At 43.6% G+C, this 21697-nt stretch overlaps 1 protein-coding gene across 1 annotated transcript; it reads right to left on the bottom strand.

The window, feature by feature from the left end:
* Nucleotides 1-524: 524 nt before the first annotated feature.
* On the bottom strand, nt 525-2611 carry LOC129857129 (protein S100-A1-like). The gene is made up of 3 exons (XM_055925082.1): nt 2501-2611; nt 1384-1545; nt 525-796 (listed from the first exon to the last, which is right to left on the bottom strand). The coding sequence occupies exons 2-3, from the start codon at nt 1522-1524 to the stop codon at nt 632-634; spliced, it is 306 nt and encodes a 101-aa protein (XP_055781057.1). The 5' UTR covers nt 1525-1545; nt 2501-2611; the 3' UTR covers nt 525-631.
* Between the last annotated feature and the right edge of the window lie 19086 nt (nt 2612-21697).

Below are 21697 nucleotides of genomic sequence, written 5' to 3'. Positions count from 1 at the left end.
TGTAAGGATGGGGGAATAATGGGGCATTGTCTGATTGACGTATTTTGCTGATGATTGTTAAATTGTAAAAAATATGCCAATAATTATATTGTAAAAAAAAAAATACAATTATATATAAGGTCCCTCAGTCGAGCAATGAATTTCAAACACACATTCAACTACAAAGAGGTTTTCCAATGCCTTGCAAAGATGTCACTGAGTGGTAGATGGGTAAAAAATAAAAAGCAGACATTGAATATCCCTTTGAGCAGGGTGAAGTTATTAATTACACTTTGGGTGGTGTATTAATACACCCAGTCACTATAAAGATACAAGTGTCCTTCATAACTCAGTTGCCGGAGAGGAAGAAACTGCTCAGGGATTTCACCATGAGGCCAATGGTGACTTTAAAACAGTTAAAGAGTTTAATGGCTGTGATAGGAGAGAACTGAGGATGGATGGATCGTGACTGGCACTGTCTATTCTGTCTTGCACGTATGGGACAAATTACAGGCCAAATACAACAAATGTGACAAACAGAGATACAGTTTGGGAAAGCCAGTGTTTATTCACAACAGTAAGACTTATTTATAAAAATGACATTTATAAAAACAGCCATCTCTGCTTCTCTTTCTCCTTGTCCTGTCCTCCTTCACTTCTTGGCAGCAACCTTCTTGGTGTGGAGCTGGTAGATCTGTTCACAGGCGATGGAGAGGCCCACCACCAGAGAGACAAACTCCTCAAAGCTCACCTTCCCATCACCATTCTGGTCCAGATCCTTCATGATCGTGTCTATGGCGGCTGGGTCCTTCTGGGACTGAGAGGGAAGGAAAGATGGAGGAGATGAAGAGAGTGAGTGAGTGAGTGAGTGAGTGAGTGAGTGAGTGAGTGAGTGAGTGAGTGAGTGAATGAGTGAGTGAGTGAGTGAGTGAGTGAGTGAGTGAGTGAGTGAGTGAGTGAGTGAGTGACTGACTGACTGACTGAGTGAGTGAGTGTGAGTGTGTGAAATCCCGGGTGGCGCAACAGTCTAAGGCACTGCATCTCAGTGCTTGAGGCGTCACTACAGACACACTGGTTTGATTCCAGGCTGTAGGGCGGCGCACAATTGGCCCAGTGTCGTCCAGGTTTGGCCGGTGTAGGCCGTCATTGCAAATAAGAATTTGTTCTTAATTAATTTGCCTAGTTAAATAAAAGTGAAATGTAAAAAATTAAAAAAACGAGAGATGGAAGGAAGGAAGAGGAGGTTAGATTAACTTTGGACGCTTTTTATTCTAAAAAAGTGACAGAGAAAAATCTGAACGAGAGTGAAATGGGGTAAGACAAGAAATACAGGGAAAGTGTAGAGGTAAGTGAGATAAAAAGAGAGGGACATAAAAGAGAGAGAGAGAGGGATGTCTGTGTTACCTTCAGGAAGCTGGCCAGTTCTGTCTGCATCAGTTCTTTCAGCTCCTTCTTGCTCAGTGTGTTACAGTCACCGTCCTTGTCGGCATAGCGATGGAACACCGTGATCAGGGACTCCATGGAACTCTCCAACTGAGACGGCATGGCTGCAGAGAGAAGGATACACTGAGGAGGGGAGAGAGGGAGCGGGGAGATGGGAGGGGAGAGAGGGAGGGGGAGATGGGAGGGGAGAGAGGGGGGGGGGACGGGGAGCGGGGAGATGGGAGGGGAGAGAGGGAGGGGGAGATGAGAGGGAGGAGGTATAAGTTACAGTAGCAGATACATACTCAGTACAGTGAGTGTCTTGATATCACTAATATGTTGACTAATGGTGAACTATCCCTTTGCAGAAAACTAATTAACAATGCACATTTAGGGAGGATGGGAGTTGGCTTTCTTTGTCTCTGTAAGCACAGTCTTTGGCTGGTGTTACATCCTGGCATTTAAACTGTGATCTTCCACTCCTTTTCACATTCCCTCTACCTCAGACCCCTTCTCTTTCCTTTGGTGCCTCCCCTTTCTTTGGTAACATCCAACCTCTCTTGCTGTGTAGACTTTCCTTTAACCTCTGTCATAGCTTGACCATGTGACACATCATCATAAGTGTGAAAGTGTGGGGATTTGGGGATGGAGAGGGGTGTGACAGGAGAAGAAAGGGTTTTGCAACAGTTCCGTGTAAAGAAATCAGGCTGATTATAATTGGTGAGTAACGCCTATAAAATGACTTGAACCGGCTGAGAAATATGTTTGTAGGGTCTAATAGAGTTCTAAAACAAAAACATTGCTTCAATGTTCAAAGGTTTTCCTATAGATAGACTACATTATGTCTTAATCAGTAAATAGTATGTCCCGTCATCCTGCAGAACAAACCATAGAATAACTGATTTTTGAATCAAATCAAGCGAAGACTACTTGAACATTATAGCCTACAAGTTTTCCGGACGAGACAGATCAGTAGCTAGTCACACTTGGAAACAGTTGTTACAGTTGTGTGAGACCTGTTTATTACACTAGATAACCTACTCCGTTAAACCAAAGACACCAATAGTAATAGTAGAATAAGTGAAAAAGGGTTACTTACCGAACAGAGAGCAGCTAACAGAACAGGGGAAGTAGCGTACTGCTGAATATATACCACTGATGCTGAATCTACTGCGCACGAGCTGTGAGACAGTTTGTTCAGGAATGTATAAAGAACAGGCAACGCCCGTCTGATTATGAGTGTGTGTAGCCTATAGGGAGGGAGGGAGAGGGTTTACAGTTTAGACATGATGTCTGGAGAGATTCCTCTAATATTCGAATTCAACGTGATAAAATAGACATTGATCACCTGGAATGTTTTTTTTATCGCATTAACACACGGATCTCATTCACACAAATCTATACCATTGATGCTGAACACAGACGGAGAGAGGGGTGACAAGAGTACACACTAGCATGTTCGGAAAAATAGTTTTATGGATGAAGAGGGTGGGATGATGATTCTGGAATGAAATGCCATTTTATTCAGTTACATCTTAATACTCCCCAGAGAGAGAACACATTTAGATCAGTTAGAGATTCACTACTACTGTTCCCTTTGTGGCTCACCTCTCCCCCTCTGTCCACCACCTCTATCTCATTGTTATTTGTAAGTCAATTTGTAAGTCGCTCTGGATAAGAGCGTCTGCTAAATGACTTAAATGTAATGTAAATGTTACAGTATTATCTTAGCCTCTACCTCAGCCCACAGTAGCCTACCACTCCCTGTGTGTTTTGGAACAGAGTCAAGCAGATCAGTATCTATTCTATAACACAGTTGGCTTGGCAAAAGCATACAGAGAACAGTATAGGAGCTACTGTGGAAGAGGCTGGCATGACAATAACCATTAACCACGGCAACCATCAATAACCACCTGGCTGTGTATTATATTCCAATGAGCATTGACTAAATGATCGATGATGCCATCGGGTGGGTTCAAATCACCAGGAGATCAGTGACAGTGTGTATGTGTGTTTTGTGTGTGTGCGCGGGCGCGGGCGTGTGTGTGTGTGTGGGGGGTGGGGGGGTAGATAGGGTGTGTCCCTGTTGTCAAGGTAACAGAGTGCATTCATATGGGTTGTGTTAGTCTGTGCTTGCTGTATCTTGTGGTGGTCCTTGCTCTGCATTCCTTTAGCATGACTCTCTCTTGCAGGCTGAAACATGCAGAAAAACAGGAAAGTCACATCAGCCACTCCGGACTCAACTCCTAATGTTGGCCTAGCATTGGCTTTGAGACGGTCATGAAGGCGTGCATTTAACTGGCACAAACAGATACAGATAAAAAGCAACACAATCATCAAAAGATTGTTCAATCTCCAAAATGAAGATGGGTAAACTGCAATGCATTATGCACACTTATCAGCAGTTGGCTGTATATTGGTGTTAGGCATCATCAGTTTAATGCAGTACACAGTTGTCCTCCTGACCAGAGGAAGAGGTAATAGGCAAAGCATGTGTTCTTCTGACACATATGTGATGGATATTCCAAGCTGCTGTCCTTTTTCTCCCCAGCATCAGAAAAGCACAGCCAGTCACATATAGTCATGAGAATCAACTCTCCCTCTTCTGGGTCTTGTGCTGCATACATATTAGCGCACGTTAGCAACAACCGTCTCGGTATAGGGACACCGATCCCGTAGAGGTAAAAAAAACAAGACACCTGTACCATATCAGATATAGAGTTCAAATGTACTCAATTTTGAGTTTGCATCCCAATATTACACTTTATACACGTCACAGAAGACTGAAATTTAACAACACCGTTTGCCATAGAAACACCAGATTTTCTGTGTTTTAATTTGTATTTATTTATTATTAATTAGTTAATAATAATTCATAATTCACAATAAATAAATATAAACTAAACACAGAAAAGCTGGTGTTTCTATGGCAAACGGCCGGATCACCTCTCTCCCCATACACCTCTCACCGTGGCTGGGTTGGAGTAGCACATTCACCTCAGTCCATCTACAAACACATTCTCTATTAGCTATACAATTGTAATGTTATACCTCTGAAAGGGGGAAATATCAGAAATGATTCACACTGACAAGTAGCATTAGCTGCTGTTCAGTCCGCTGTAATGATGAATTGCATAAAATCATAACATCTTTTCATAAGCATCTCTTTTCTTAAATTACATAGCGTTCACATGTGTATTCCTAGGCATTACTAATCAAGCTCCAAACAAACAGACATCAATGGAGCACACAGATGATCGAATTATCACATTTGCATGAATTATTAGAATATTACTCATGATTCTTTACTAATATCAGTGATGTAGTGGTAAAAGAAGTAATGTAGTTATGGCCATGTGCAGGCTTCAGGGTCTCGCCACACCCGAAGGCCAAGATCAACTCTTCTCCTTCACAATGTGGACAACTGAGGGAGCCATCTTGGGCCAAGCTGAATAAATTCTGTGTTGTCAAAAGAAGACAGACTTGTAAGTAAAAGTCAAAGCAAAGATTTTTTTTTTCCGTTGTTGTATTCAATTATTAAATCTGTCCATTTTATTTTTATGGACAAATGTTACTTTTAAAGTGAAATTTTAAAAGCCTTATCTATGTCGCCCAGCTGTTAGCAGATCCTAGCCAAACACTGGCCCAATTTTTCAACAGACATTGAAAACTAGATGGGGCATCTCAAGAGATTTCCGCTAGATACTGCTGTAGTAAACAGCTGTTTCTGTTTTCTTCCTTCAGATGTGGCTCTATCTTTTCAATGGTTTATGCTGCAAAGTATTGGGATCCAATCAATGAAAGATAAGACTCTCAGGAACTAGTAGGTACATTATTGCCTGATGATCTTCTGAACTTCCTAAAACCTTTCTGATGCATGTCATACTGTCTTCAGATTTAAATACTGTCAAAAATCCTGTCAGACTGATTCGTAATAGACTGTCATAGCCCACATGAACAAACAAACAGAAACTGTGGCATAGCGATATCATCATTGAGGGAGGAAGGGAGGAGAGATGGAGGACAAGCAGTACTTTAAGAGTTCTCATGATGGCCTCCCGGGTGGCGCAGTGGTCTAGGGCACTGCATCGCAGCGCTAGCTGCGCCACCAAAGACTCTGGGTTCGCGCCCAGGCTCTGTCGCAGCCGGCCGCGACCGGGAGGTCCGTGGGGCAACGCACAATTGGCCTAGCGTCGTCCGGGTTAGGGAGGGTTTGGCCGGTAGGGATATCCTTGTTTCATCGTGCACCAGCTACTCCTGTGGCGGGCCGGGCGCAGTGCGCGCTAACCAAGGGAGCCGGGTGCACGGTGTTTCCTCCGACACATTGGTGCGGCTGGCTTCCGGGTTGGATGCGCGCTGTGTTAGGCAGCAGTGCGACTTGGTTGGGTTGTGTTTCGGAGGACGCATGGCTTTCGACCTTCGTCTCTCCCGAGCCCGTACGGGAGTTGTAGGGATGAGACAAGATAGTAATTACTAGTAATTGGATACCACGAAAATTTGGGAGAAAAGGGGGTAAATTTAAAAAAAAAGAGTTCTCATGACATCTAGTGGTGAGGTTTGGATTATTTTCATCCCCACAATCAACACATTGATGATGTCATCGTGAACCACAGAGCTGCAGACAGACAGACAGACAGACAGACAGACAGACAGACAGACAGACAGACAGACCTGCAGACAGACAGACAGACAGACAGACAGACAGACAGACAGACAGGCAGGCAGGCAGACAGACAGACAGACAGACAGGCAGACAGACAGACACTGTCTGAAATGATTTTTAGTAAAGGTTAGTGTATCACAAGTTAATATTACAGGCAACAAAGAAATATGTGTAATCTTGGTTAACACAGGTAATTGTTCAGCTGCTCGATTACTAGAACGAGGAGGAGAACCACAGAGCACAGCCTTTCCTTTATGCTATTTGCCTCATGACTCCTGCAGGCTTTGTTGACTATGGACTTGCTTGTTTACCCGACCGTGGGACAGACTATGTTTGATCCCACTCTCAGGACTGACTCTCTATTAGATAGGAGCATATCATGAGCGCACCGCTTACATAACAGAGCCGAGAGCTCTCCATAAGGAATGGGGACCATCTATAAACAGAGCTGAGAGCTCTCCATAAGGACTGGGGACCATCTATAAACAGAGCTGAGAGCTCTCCATAAGGAATGGGGACCATCTATAAACAGAGCTGAGAGCTCTCCATAAGGAATGGGGACCATCTATAAACAGAGCTGAGAGCTCTCCATAAGGAATGGGGACCATCTATAAACAGAGCTGAGAGCTCTCCATACAGAATGGGGACCATCTATAAACAGAGCTGAGAGCTCTCCATACAGAATGGGGACCATATATAAACAGAGCTGAGAACTCTCCATACAGAATGGGGACCATCTATAAACAGAGCTGAGAGCTCTCCATAAGGAATGGGGACCATATATAAACAGAGCTGAGAGCTCTCCATACAGAATGGGGACCATCTATAAACAGAGCTGAGAGCTCTCCATACAGAATGGGGACCATATATAAACAGAGCCGAGAGCTCTCCATACAGAATGGGCACCATCTATAAACAGAGCTGAGAGCTCTCCGTACAGAATGGGGACCATCTATAAACAGAGCTGAGAGCTCTCCATACAGAATGGGGACCATCTATAAACAGAGCTGAGAGCTCTCCATACAGAATGGGGACCATATATAAACAGAGCTGAGAGCTCTCCATACAGAATGGGGACCATCTATAAACAGAGCTGAGAGCTCTCCATACAGAATGGGGACCATCTATAAACAGAGCTGAGAGCTCTCCATACAGAATGGGGACCATCTATAAACAGAGCTGAGAGCTCTCCATACAGAATGGGGACCATATATAAACAGAGCTGAGAGCTCTCCATACAGAATGGGCACCATCTATAAACAGAGCTGAGAGCTCTCCGTACAGAATGGGGACCATCTATAAACAGAGCTGAGAGCTCTCCATACAGAATGGGGACCATCTATAAACAGAGCTGAGAGCTCTCCATACAGAATGGGGACCAAATATAAACAGAGCTGAGAGCTCTCCATACAGAATGGGCACCATATATAAACAGAGCTGAGAGCTCTCCATACAGAATGGGGACCATATATAAACAGAGCTGAGAGCTCTCCATACATAATGGGGACCAAATATAAACAGAGCTGAGAACTCTCCATACAGAATGGGGACCAAATATAAACAGAGCTGAGAACTCTCCATGCAGAATGGGGACCATCTATAAACATCCTATGTTTTTTTCTCTCTTCTACCACAATCCCATGATCATTTGTATCAATAATACAATGGCAAAACATTTAATCATTTTTTTGCAACCCAAATTCTTCCTATTGTCCTATTTCACTACCAGGGGTTTTATGCACATCCAAAATGACAACAGAAGCTGCCTAAAATAATGTACAATACATATATAAAATAATGTACAATACATAGATTAAATAATGTACAATACATAGATTAAATAATGTACAATACATAGATAAATAGGGATGTCCACTCATTGTTTTTCTGCTCCTAAACTAGATTTTTTAATAAAGCTTTGGTGATTAAGATTTATTTCAAAGAGGTCTCATTAGCCAAGCCCTTTATCGATTGTCTTGACTACTTTGGGAATGCATTGGGCAGGACAAAAGAAAACGGCTTCATTGAGACTAATCTTGTTTTTTTAACCAAATGAAACGAAATGGCAAAAAAACATTTGTTATTTTTTTCCTAAATACGAGGTTTACGGGCACGAAAAACACATCTCTCTTGTTCCAATGCGCATATAGGCACTGTGCGTCACAGCTGGATAGGCTGCGCTACCGCTGTCAAAATCCGTACCATAACCAACCATGTTAGTACTGCAAAAATTTTAAGGACACACCTCTGATCCCCCCCCCCCCCCCCCCCCCCCCCCAACTCACCGCAAGCGAGCTCATATGAGACAGGTCAATTACCGATCCTAGCGTTAGAAAATAGAGGAGTGCCTGCTTTAACAAGTCGAAATGGCCAAGCATGTGTTTGACAACTGCACTGGCTCAAAGTCATCCCAAAACAGAGCCCATATTGCAGTGCTTCCCAAACTAGGGGTCACTACCCCATGTTTGGTCACCTGATTTGAAAATGTGGAGAAAATGTGCGCTTGGTTCATAGAACCGGGTTACATCTTCCTTCAAGTGTGGCTCTATCTTTTGAATGGTTTAAGCTACAAAGTATTGTGACGCCATCACTGAAAGATAAGACTCTCAGGAACACGTTGGCAGGTTGGGGAATAACAGATTACATGTAATCCGTTACATGTAAGCGATTACAAAAAAAGGTAACTGTAATCTGTTACATTACCAGCTAAAATATTGTAATCAGATTACAGATACTTTTGAAAAACTTGATGATTACTTCGAGGATTACTTTTAAATTCAGAAAGGATGTTCACCTTTCAAATCAGCATTGACAAAAGGCGCAAGTTTAAGTTTGTTCCACCTGAGCAAGTCTGACCAGAAGTCAGACATCACTATGATGACACACCAAATGTGTTTGATGTATTGCGGGAAAAGAGCAGGAATAGGCTTTTGTAGGGTACAGTCCAAGCTGCTATCGGCATCCAAAGATTATCCAACTTGAATAAACGCTTGGAGGTAAGACCGACTGCCGCGATGTAGTTTACAGCGATACGGATATCACTTACTATTGATATCTACATAGCGCATTGATGTGAATTACACTGCACCTCTCTCATTAAGCTATTTGCGCCTTACGGATTGTGGTTGTTGTGGATGGCTGTTCACAAATCTATATGTATATTTGAACCCAATAATGGTTGAATTCAAGAAGTTTAAGCTGCCTATCAATCATTGTTTTTGAAACCAGTGGACAGCCAGTGAAAAATGTGCTCTTTCAACAGTTGCATAGTGCAGATCCAAGTCTATGGAATAAAAGTGGGTCTTTTATTGCTCAATCTAATTAATGCTCATAAAAAAACGAATCCATAGGCATAATGGACACATGCTCAACCTTGCACACGTTTGATAGACTTAAAGGGACAATCTGTAGTTGCTATATAAATCATATATACAGTACCAGTCAAAAGTTTGGACACACCTACTCATTCAAGTGTTTTTCTTTATTTTTACTATTTACTATAGAATAATAGTGAAGACATCAGAACTATGAAATAACACTTAAGGAATCATGTAGTAAGCAAAAAAGTGTTAAACAAATCAAAATATATTTTAGATTTTAGATTTGTCAAAGTAGCCACCCTTTGCCTTGATGACAGCTTTGCACACTCTTGGCAAAGCATGCCATTCCATGAGTGCAGCCCAATCAGTCCTCATTGACAACAAAATCATAAACAACAGAGTATGGTTGGCTAATAAGTCCATAGTTTTGGGGTCATGCTCAGGTAAAACAATTTGGCTAATCTATACTTCCATATTTCCAAGTCCAATCCATAAAATAAAATGTAAAATGTATATTTGGCCAGCTATGTAAACTTTAACATTGATTTATCCTACAATAGATGTTCAATTGATAACATAAATGTTGTCTTCTTCCAATGCCTCTTAAGGGGAAAGTAATCTAAATGGAATTTCATCAGATTACGTCACTGAATTTGGGTGATCCAAAAGTTTTTACCGATTACAATTTTGGACAGGTAACTTGTAACTGTAACGGATTACATTTAGAAAGTAACCTACCCAACCCTGCATGTAAGTACGTACCCTTTACTATGTCCACAAGTCGTTAGCACCAAGTTGGCAAGACCGGCAATAAATCAGACTGAGGGGAAAAGATAATCAATTGTGTTCTTTTCTACACAGAAAATCATGCAACATTATTGCCTAATGATCTTTGGAACTTCCCAATACCTTTCTGATGCATTTCAGTCACTTCAAACTATTCTGTCTTCAGATTTAATTACTGTCAAAAATACTGTCAGACGGATTCGTAATAGACTCTCATAGCCCAAATGAACAAACAAACAGAAACTGTGGCATAGCGATATCATCATTGAGGGAGGAAGGGAGGAGAGATGGAGGACAAGCAGTACTTTAAGAGTTCTCATGACATCTAGTGGTGAGTTTTGGATTATTTTCATCTCCACAATCAACACATTGATGATGTCATCGTAAACCACAGAGCTGCAGACAGACAGAGAGACCTGCAGACAGACAGACAGACAGACAGACAGACAGACAGACAGACAGACAGACAGACAGACAGACAGACACTGACACACATTCATCCACGAAGGCATCCTCACAAAGATATAATAAAGTATGAATGAAATGATTTTTAGTAAAAGTTTGTGTATCATGAGTTAATATTACAGGCAACAAAGGGATATGTGTAATCTTGGTCAACACAGGTAATTGTTCACCAGGTAATTGTACCATAACGAGGAGGAGAACCGGAACGAGGAGCTCCAACCTCTCTTTTTACAAGTTACGGGCAGAATATCCCCTCCCCTTCGAAATTCGAAAGATGCTGACACCTGTGAAATCGTGATTTGTCCAAATAACCAGTGAGGAAAAAACCCCAAAGCAGAACTACTGGTGCTCTTTATCCTACACTTCCCGTTCAGCCTCATACAGATTCTACGGTACCAGTTATGTTTATGTAGATCTGTTCATGAGAGATTAGGCTCTGTGTGACATTCAATATGTCATGTTAAGTATTCCCTGATGAGTTTGTTTAAGTTTGAAAGTGTTTACCACCACATCATTTCAACGTGGAGAATTGGGTAATATTTGGTTGATATGTTGATTAATAAGATTACAACCTATTTTCACCCACTAAAAAAGACAGCCAAAAGTTTCAAATCAAATCAAAATAAAATTGTATAGGTCACATACACATATTTAGCAGATGTTATTGCGGGTGTAGCGAAATGCTTGTGGTCCTAGCTCCAACAATGCAGTAGTATTTTTCAATTCACAACAATACACACAAATCTCAAAGTAAAATAATGGAATTAAGAAAGAAAGAAATATTACGATGAGCAATGTCGGAGTGGAATTGACTAGAATACAGTACATACATATGAAATGAGTAAAACCGTATGTAAACATTATTAAAGTGACTAGTGTTCCATTATTAAAGTGACCAGTGATTCCATGTATATAGGGCAGCAGCCTCTAAGGTGCAGGGTTGAGTAACCGGGTGGTAGCCGGCTAGTGACAGTGACTAAGTTCAGTGACTAAGTTTCAGTTTCTCGGTCCCAGCTTTGATGCACCTGTACTGACCTCGTCTTCTGGATGGTAGCGGGGTGAACAGGCCGTGGCTCAGGTGGTTGTTGTCCTTAATGATCTTTTTGGTCTTCCTTTGACATCGGGTGCTGTAGCTGTCCTGGAAGGCAGGCCTTGTGCCCCCGGTGATGCGTTGGGCAGACCTCACTACCCTCTAGAGAGCCCTGCGGTTGCAGGCGGTCCAGTTGCCGTACCAGACTGAGATACAGCCCGACAGGATTTTTAAAATAATTTATTTTATTTCACCTTTATTTAACCAGGTAGGCCAGTTGAGAACAAGTTCTTATTTACAACTTGTCACGTTCTGACCTAAGTTCCTTTTTTTATGTCTTTATTTTAGTTTGGTCAGGGCGTGAGTTGGGGTGGGCATTCTATGTTGTTTTTCTATGTTTTGTTCTGTTGTTATATTTCTATGTGTTGGGCCTAGTATGGTTCTCAATCAGAGGCAGGTGTCAGTCGTTGTCTCTGATTGGGAGCAATATTTAGGTATCCTGTTTTTCATGGTGTGTTGTGGGTGATTGTTTCCTGTTATAGTGTTTGTTTCACATTTCAGGACTGTTTCGGTTTTCGGTATTATTCACTTTGTTATTTTGTATTTTTCAGTGTTCAATTTTAATAAATTAAAATGGGCACTTACCATGCTGCGTATTGGTCCGATCCTTGCTACTCCTCAGACGAAGAGGACGAGAACCGTTACACAACTGCGACCTGGCCAATATAAAGCAAAGCAGTGTGACACAAACAACAACACAGAGTTACACATGGAATAAACAAACGTACAGTCAATAACACAATGGAAAGAAAAAAAGTCTATATACAGTGTGTGCAAATGGCGTGAGGAGGTAAAGCAATAAATAGGCCATAGTAGCGAAGTAATTACAATTTAGGAAATGAACACTGGAGTGATAGATGCTTCTACACCGGTGCTTCTACACCTGCATTGCTTGCTGTTTGGGGTTTTAGGCTGGGTTTCTGTACAGCACTTTGAGATATCAGCTGATGTAAGAAGGGCTATATAAATACATTTGATTTGATTTGATAGATGTGCAGAATGATGTGCAAGTAGAAATACTGGTGTACAAAATAGCAAAAAAGTAAATAAAAACAGTATGGGGATGAGGTAGGTAGATTGGGTGGGCTATTTACAGAATGACTATGTACAGCTGCAGCGATCGGTTAGCTGCTCAGATAGCTGATGTTTAAAGTTAGTGAGGGAGATATACAGTGGGGAGAACAAGTATTTGATACACTGCCGATTTTGCAGGTTTTCCTACTTACAAAGCATGTAGAGGTCTGTAATTTTTATCATAGGTACACTTCAACTGTGAGAGACAGAATCTAAAACAAAAATCCAGAAAATCACATTGTATGATTTTTAAGTAATTAATTACCATTTTATTGCATTACATAAGTATTTGATCACCTACCAACCAGTAAGAATTCCGGCTCTCACAGACCTGTTAGTTTTTCTTTAAGAAGCCCTCCTGTTCTCCACTCATTACCTGTATTAACTGCACCTGTTTGAACTCGTTACCTGTATAAAAGACACCTGTCCACACACTCAATCAAACACACTCCAACTTCTCCACAATGGCCAAGACCAGAGAGCTGTGTAAGGACATCGGGGATAAAATTGTAGACCTGCACAAGGCTGGGATGGGCTACAGGACAATAGGCAACCAGCTTGGTGAGAAGGCAACAACTGTTATTAGAAATTATTAGAAAATGGAAGAAGTTCAAGATGACGGTCAATCACCCTCGGTCTGGGGCTCCATGCAAGATCTCACCTCGTGGGGCATCAATGATCATGAGGAAGGTGAGGGATCAGCCCAGAACTACACGGCAGGACCTGGTCAATGACCCGAAGAGAGCTGGGACCACAGTCTCAAAGAAAACCATTAGTAACACACTACGCCGTCATGGATTAAAATCCTGCAGCGCACGCAAGGTCCCCCTGCTCAATCCAGCGCATGTCCAGGCCCGTCTGAAGTTTGCCAATGACCATCTGGATGATCCAGAGGAGGAATGGGAGAAGGTCATGTGGTCTGATGAGACAAAAATAGAGCTTTTTGGTCTAAACTCCACTCGCCGTGTTTGGAGGAAGAAGAAGGATGAGTACAAGCCCAAGAACACCATCCCAACTGTGAAGCATGGAGGTGGAAACATCATTCTTTGGGGATGCTTTTCTGCAAAGGCGACAGGGCGACTGCACCGTATTGAGGGGAGGATGGATAGGGTCATGAATCGTGAGATCCAACCTCCTTCCCTCAGTAAGAGCATTGAAGATGGGTCGTGGCTGGGTCTTCCAGCATGACAACGACCCGAAACACACAGCCAGGGCAACTAAAGAGTGGCTCCGTAAGAAGCATCTCAGGTCCTGGAGTGACCTAGCCAGTCTCCAGACCTGAACCCAATAGAACATCTTTGGAGGGAGCTGAAAGTCCGTATTGCACAGCGACAGCCCCGAAACCTGAAGGATCTGGAGAAGGTCTGTATGGAGGAGTGGGCCAAAATCCCTGCTGCAGTGTGTGCAAACTTGGTCAAGAGCTACAGGAAACGTATGATCTCTGTAATTGCAAACAAAGGTTTTTGTACCAAATATTAAGTTCTGCTTTTCTGATGTATCAACTACTTATGTTATGCAATAAAATGCAAATTAATTACTTAAAAATCATACAATGTGATTTTCTGGATTTTTGTTTTAGATTCCGTCTCTCACAGTTGAAGTGTACCTATGATAACAATTACAGACTTCAACGTGCTTTGTAAATAGGAAAACCTGCAAAATCGGCAGTGTGTCAAATACTTGTGCTCCCCACTGTAGGTCTCCAACTTCAGCGATTTTTGCAATTCGTTCCAGTCATTGGCAGCAGAGAACTGGAAGGAAAGGCGGCCAAGGGGGGTGTTGGCTTTGGGGATGACCAGTGAGATATACCTGCTGGAGCGCGTGCTACGGGTGGGTGTTGTTATGGTGACCAGTGAGCTGAGATAAGGCAGAGCTTTACCTAGCAAAGACTTATAGATGACCTGGAGCCAGTGGTCGGGTATAGCGAGGGCCAGCCGACGAGAGCATACAGGTCACAGTGGTGGGTGGTATATGGGGCTTTGGTTACAACACGGATGGCACTGTAATAGACTGCATGCAGTTTGCTGAGTAGAGTGTTGGAGGCTATTTTGTAAATGACATCGCCTAAGTCGAGGATCGGTAGGATAGTCAGTTTTACAAGGGTATGTTTGGCGGTGTGAGTGACGGAGGCTTTGTTGCGAAATAGGAAGCCGATTCTAGATTTAATTTTGGATTGGAGATGTTTAATATGAGTCTGGAAGGAGAGTTTACAGTCTAGCCAGCTATTTGTAGTTGTCCACATATTGTAAGTCAGAACCGCCCAGAGTAGTGATGCTAGTTGGGCGGGCGGGTGCAGGCAGCGATCGGTTGAAAAGCATGCATTTAGTTTTACTAGTGTTTAAGAGCAGTTGGAGGCCACGGAAGGAGTGTTGTATGGCATTGAAGCTCGTTTGGAGGTTTGTTAACACTGTGTCCAAAGAAGGGCCAGATGTATACAGAATGGTGTCATCTGCGTAGAGGTATTTCAGGGAATCACCCGCAGCAAGAGTGACATCATTGATATATACAGAGAAAAGAGTCAGCCCGAGAATTGAACCCTGTGGTACCCCCATAGAGACTGCCAGAGGTCCGGACAACAGCCCCTCCGATTTGACACACTGAACTCTATCTGAGAAGTAGTTGGTGAACCAGGCGAGGCAGTCATTTGAGAAACCAAGGCTGTTGAGTCTGCCGATAAGAATACGGTGAATGACAGAATCGAAAGCCTTGGCCAGGTCGATGAAGACGGCTGCACAGTACTGTCTTTCATCGATGGCGGTTATGATATTGTTTAGTACCTTGAGCATGGCTGAGGTGCACCCGTGACCAGCTCAGGAACCAGATTGCACAGCGGAGAAGGTACAGTGGGAATCGAAATTGTCAGTGATCTGTTTATTAACTCTGCTTTCAAAGACTTTAGAAAGGCAGGGTAGGATGGATATAGGTCTGTAACAGTTTGGGTCGAGAGTGTCACCCCCTTTGAAGAGGGGGATGACCGCGGCAGCTTTCCAATCTTTAGGGATCTCGGACGATATGAAAGAGAGGTTGAACAGACTGGTAATAGGGGTTGCAACAATGGCGGGGGATAATTTTAGAAAGAGAGGGTCCAGATTGTCTAGCCTAACTGATTTGTATGGGTCCAGGTTTTGCAGCTCTTTCAGAACATCTGCTATCTGGATTTGGGTGAAGGAGAAGCTGGGGAGGCTTGGGCAAGTAGCTACGGGGTGTGCAAAGCTGTTGGCCGGGGTTGGGGTAGCCAGGAGGAAAGCATGGCCTGCCGTAGAGAAATGCTTATTGAAATTCTCGATTATCGTGGATTTATCGGTGGTGACAGTGTTTCCTAGCCTCAGTGCAGTGGGCAGCTGGGAGGAGGTGCTCTTATTCTCCATAGACTTTACAGTGTCCAAAAACTTTTTGGAGTTAGAGCTACAGGATGCACATTTCTGTTGAAAAATCTAGCCTTTGCTTTCCTAACTGACTGCGTATATTGGTTTGTGACTTCCCTGAAAAGTTGCATATCGCGGGGACTATTCGATGCTAGTGCAGTCCACCACAGGAAGTTTTTGTGCTGGTCGAGGGCAGTCAGGTCTGGGGTGAACCAAGGGATATATTTGTTCTTAGTTCTACATTTTTGAAAGGGGCATGCTTATTTAAGATGGTAAGGAAATTACTCTTAAAGAGCAACCATCCTCTACTGACGGGATGAGGTCAATATCCTTCCAGGATACCCGGGCAAGGTCGATTAGAATGGCCTGCTCGCTGATGTGTTTCAGGGAGCGTTTGACAGTGATGAAGGGTGGTTGTTCGACCCCGGACCCATAGCGGATGCAGGCAATGAGGCAGTGATCGCTGAGATCCTGATTGAAAACAACAGAGGTGTATTTGGAGGGCAAGTTGGTCAGGATGATATCTATGAGGGTGCCCATGTTTACGGATTTAGGGTTGTACCTGGTGGGTTTCTTGATAATTTGTGTGAGATTGAGGACATCTAGCTTAGATTGTAGGACTGCCGGGGTGTTAAGCATATCCCAGTTTAGGCCACCTAACAGAACGAACTCTGAAGATAGACGGGGGGCAATCAATTCACATATGGTGTCCAGGGCACAGCTGGGAGCTGATGGGGGTCTATAACAACAGTGAGAGACAAATTTCCGGAGAGATTCATTTTGAAAATTAGAAGCTCAAACTGTTAGTACATAGACCTGGAAAGTATGACAGAACTTTGCAGGCTATCTCTGCAGTCGATTGCAACTCCTCCCAATTTGGGAGATCTATCTTGACAGAAAATGTTGTAGTTGGGGATAGGAATCTCAGCATTTTTGGTGACCTTCCTAAGCCAGGATTCAGACACGGCAAGGACATCAGGGTTGGCGGAGTGTGCAAAAGCAGTGAGTAAAACAAACTTAGGGAGGAGGCCTCTAATGTTAACATGCATGAAACCAAGGCTATTACGGTTACAGTAGTCATCAAATGGGAGATCTATCTATCCCTCAACGATCTACCTATCCCTCAACGTGCTCGGTTCTCCTTTTCCTGTAGTCCACAATCATCTCCTTTGTCTTGATTACGTTGAGGGATAGGTTGTTATTCCGGAATCACTCGGCCAGGTCTCTGACCTCCTCCCTATAGGCTGTCTCGTCTTTGTCGGTGACAAGGCCTACCACCGTTGTGTCGCCTGCAAACTAAATGATGGTGTTGGAGTTGTGCCTGGCCATGCAGTCGTGAGTGAACCGGGAGTACAGGAGTGGTCTGAGCACGCACCCCTGTAGGGCTCCAGTGTTGAGGATCAGTGTGGCGGATGTGTTGCTACCTACCCTCACCACCTGGAGGCGGCCCGTCAGGAAGTCCAGGATCCAGTTGCAGAGGGAGGTGTTTAGTCCCAGGATCCTTAGCTTAGTGATGAGCTTTGATGGTACTATGGTGTTGAACGCTGAGCTGTAGTCAATGAATAGCATTCTCACGTAGGTGTTCCTTTTGTCCAGGTGGGAAAGGGTAGTGTGGAGTGCAATAGAGATTGCATCATCTGTGGATCTGTTTGGGCGGTATGCAAATTGGAGTGTGTCTAGGGTTTCTGGGATAATGGTGTTAATGTGAGCCATTACCAGCCTTTCAAAGCACTTCATGGCTACGGACGTGAGTGCTACGGGTCTGGTGTCATTTAGACAGGTTGCCTTGGTGTTCTTGGGCACAGGACTATGGTGGTCTGCTTGAAACATGTTGGTATTACAGATTCAATCAGGGACATGTTGAAAATATCAGTGAAGACACCTGCCCGTTAGTCAGCACATGCCCGGAGCACACGTCCTGGTAATCTGTCTGGCCCTGCGGCCTTGTGAATGTTGACCTGTTTAAAGGTCTTACTCACGTCGGCTATGGAGAGCGTGATCACACAGTCGTCCGGAACAGCTGATGCTCTCATGCGTGCCTCTGTGTTGCTTTCCTCGAAGCGAGCATAGAGGTGATTTAGCTCGTCTGGTAGGCTCGTGTCACTGGGCAGCTCACAGCTGTGCTTCCCTTTGTAGTCTGTTATAGTTAGCAAGCCCTGCCACATAAGACGAGCATCGGAGCCGGTGTAGTACGATTCAATCTTTGCCCTGTGTTGGCGTTTTGCCTGTTTAATAGTTCGTTGGAGGGCATAGCAGGATTTCTTATAAGCTTCCGGGTTAGAGTCCCGCACCTTGAAAGTGGCAGCCCTTTAGCTCGGTGCGAATGTTGCCTGTAATCCATGACTTCTGGATGGGATATGTAAACTCAGCCCTTTATCAGGACCCTGTCTTTCAAAGATAATTTGTAAAAACCCAAATAACTTCACAGATCTTCATTGTAAAAGGTTTAAACACTGTTTCCCGTGTTTGTTCAATGAACCATAAACAATTAATGAACATGCACCAGTGGAACGGTTGTTAATAGACTAACAGCAAACAGACGGTAGGCAATTATAGTCACAGTTATGAAACCTTAGGACACTAAGGCCTTTCTACTGACTCTGAAAAACACCAAAAGAAAGATGCCCAGGGTCCCTGCTCATCTGCGTGAATGTGCTTTAGGCATGCTGCAAGGAAGCATGAGGACTGAAGATGTGGCCAGGGCAATAAATTGCAATGTCTGTACTGGGACACGCCTAAGACAGCGCTACAGGGTGAGAGGACGGACAGCTGTCCTCGCAGTGGCAGACCACATGTAACAACACCTGCACAGGATCGGTACATCCAAACATCACACCTGTGGGACAGGTACAGGATGGCAACAACAACTGCCCGAGTTACACCAGGAACGCGCAATCCCTCCATCAGTGCTCAGACTGTCCGCAATAGGCTGAAGGAGGCTGGACTGAGGGTTTGTAGGCCTGTTGTCAAGGCAGGTCTTCACCAGACATCAACGGCAACAACGTCGCCCATGGGCACAAACCCACCGTTGCTGGACCAGACAGGACTGGCAAAAAGTGCTCTTCACTGACGAGTCACGGAGAAGGGGTGATGGTCGGATTCGTGTTTATTGTCGAAGGAATGAGCATTACACCGAGGCCTGTTCTCTGGAGCGGGAGCGATTTGGAGGTGGAGGGTTCGTTATGGTCTGGGGCGGTGTGTCACCGCATCATCGGACTGAACTTGTTGTCATTGCGGGCAATCTCAACGCTGTGCGTTACAGGGAAGAGATCCTCCTCCCTCATGTGGTACCCTTCCTCCAGGGTCATCCTGACATGACCCTCCAGTATGACAATGCCACCAGCCATACTGCTTGTTCTGTGCGTGATTTCCTGCAAGACAGGAATGTCAGTGTTCTGCAATTGCCAGCGAAGAACACGGATCTCAATCCCATTGAGCACGTCTAGGACTTGTTGGATTGGAGGGTGAAGGCTAGGGCCATTCCCCCCAGAAATGTCCGGGAACTTGCAGGTGCCTTGGTGGAAGAGTGGGGTAACATCTCACAGCAAGAACTGGCAAATCTGTTGCAGTCCATGAGGAGGAGATGCACTGCAGTACTTAATGCAGCTGGTGGCCACACCAGATACTGACTGTTACTTTTGATTTTGACCCCCCCCCTACCTTTGTTCAGGAACACATTATTCCATTTGTTAGTCACATGTCTCTGGAACTTGTTCAGTTCATGTCTCAGTTGTTGAATTTTGTTATGTTCATACAAATATTTACACATGTTAAGTTTGCTGAAAATAAATGCAGTTGACAGTGAGAGGACGTTTCTTTTTTTGCTGAGTTTATATACAATGTTAGGGTTTGATCCTTACGTCCTTCTTTGTCAATCATTGGTTCATTGGTGAAATTAGCATTATTACAATATCTTTAGTTAAATCATTCAAAAACCTTTATTATTGCAATTGCAGACAGAAGTTGACAAACAGGAACATAGCACGCATGTTTCTGAGTAAGTTCTGCATCAAACAAAAGGTCTCCAGTTGTTTTATTAAACCCTAAGTCGCGCCCTGGTGATGTCACTGCTTACATCATCATCCTCTACTCCTGGGACCAAAACCGTGCCTACAAAGCTGTAGAAACAGGGCCTTTATTGTTAGCTAAACATTTAGCAGTAAATGTCCCCTTCCCCCAAAGTTGATTTATTGTGGAATGTTTGCCTAGTCTTAAGGGGAGGGGTCTTACAACCCCTCCCCTTCTATTGATAAAACATACATCAAACATTTGTACTGCCCCAAATCATGACCGCTAGGTGAATCCTGACAACAATCACTGTGGGGATGACGTCCTCGATGCACTTATTGATAAAGCCAGTGACTAATGTGATGTACTCCTCAATGCCATCGGAAGAATCCCGGAACATGTTCCAGTCTGTGATAGCAAAACAGTCCTGTAGTTTAGCATCTGCTTCATCTGACCACTTTTTTTTTATAGACCTAGTCACTGGTGCTTCCTGCTTTAATTTTTGCCTGTAAGCAGGAATCAGGAGGATAGAGTTGTGGTCAGATTTGCCAAATGGAGGGCGAGGGAGAGCTTTGTACGCGTCTCTGTGTGTGGAGTAAAGGTGATCTAGAATTTTTTTCCCTCTGGTTGCGCATTTAACATGTTGATAGAAATTTCCCTGCATTAACTTCTTGCAACTATAGGGGGTGCTGTTTCGCATTAGCATAATTTGCTCTACAGATTAAACTGCCTAGTACTCAATTCTTGCTCGTACAATATGCATATTATTGTTATTATTGGATAGAAAACACTCTCTAGTTTCTATAGCCGTTTGAATTATGTCTCTGAGTGGAACAGAACTCATTCTACAGCACTTTTCCTCCCAGTGAGTGAGTTTTCAGAACTCTTGGCCTCTGGTTCCAGATCAGTTTTAAAGCCACTGTAAATCCTATGAGGATACAAACACTGCCCACGCCTTCCTCTAGATGTCAGTAAGTGGTGACAATTTGAATGGAGTCGATTGCGCAATCATGGGCTCTATAAATCACCAAATACCGGAAGTAGCGTTCCTTTGGACTCTGCGCTCAACGCAAGAAGGATATCTGACTGGCCTTTTTCCAAGCCTTGGTTTAGCCAGTAATATAGCGTCGGTCATCTTTTTACTCGTTATAGGTGTTAGAAACATCATAAGGTAGTTAATTTAAACCGTTTTATAGCAATTTATATCCATTTAGTGCAATTTTGAGGCATTGCTTTGTAATACACTTTGAAGCTCCGGGCACGTTTCGGGGTCCCGGTCGTACGTTAGTGGGCATTTCGACGGACAAGTGGACATCTTTCGACCAAAAGAAGATTAGACCCAAGAAAGGATTCATTGCCCAAGATTCTGATGGGAGAACAGCTCATAGTAAGAACAATTTATGATGATAAATCGTGTCTCTGTCGAAAAATGTTAAACGCTTATGCCGCCATTTTGTTTGCTATAGCTTCGCTTGGCGCAACCTGTATTGAAAAGTAAGGATAATTTAAAAAATGTAATTCCGCG

Source organism: Salvelinus fontinalis, chromosome 6 (genome assembly GCF_029448725.1).
Source record: "Salvelinus fontinalis isolate EN_2023a chromosome 6, ASM2944872v1, whole genome shotgun sequence".
Taxonomy (NCBI): Eukaryota; Metazoa; Chordata; class Actinopteri; order Salmoniformes; family Salmonidae; genus Salvelinus; species Salvelinus fontinalis.
The sequence above is the reverse complement of the archived record's forward strand: the minus strand, read 5'-3'. Positions and strand labels throughout refer to the sequence as shown.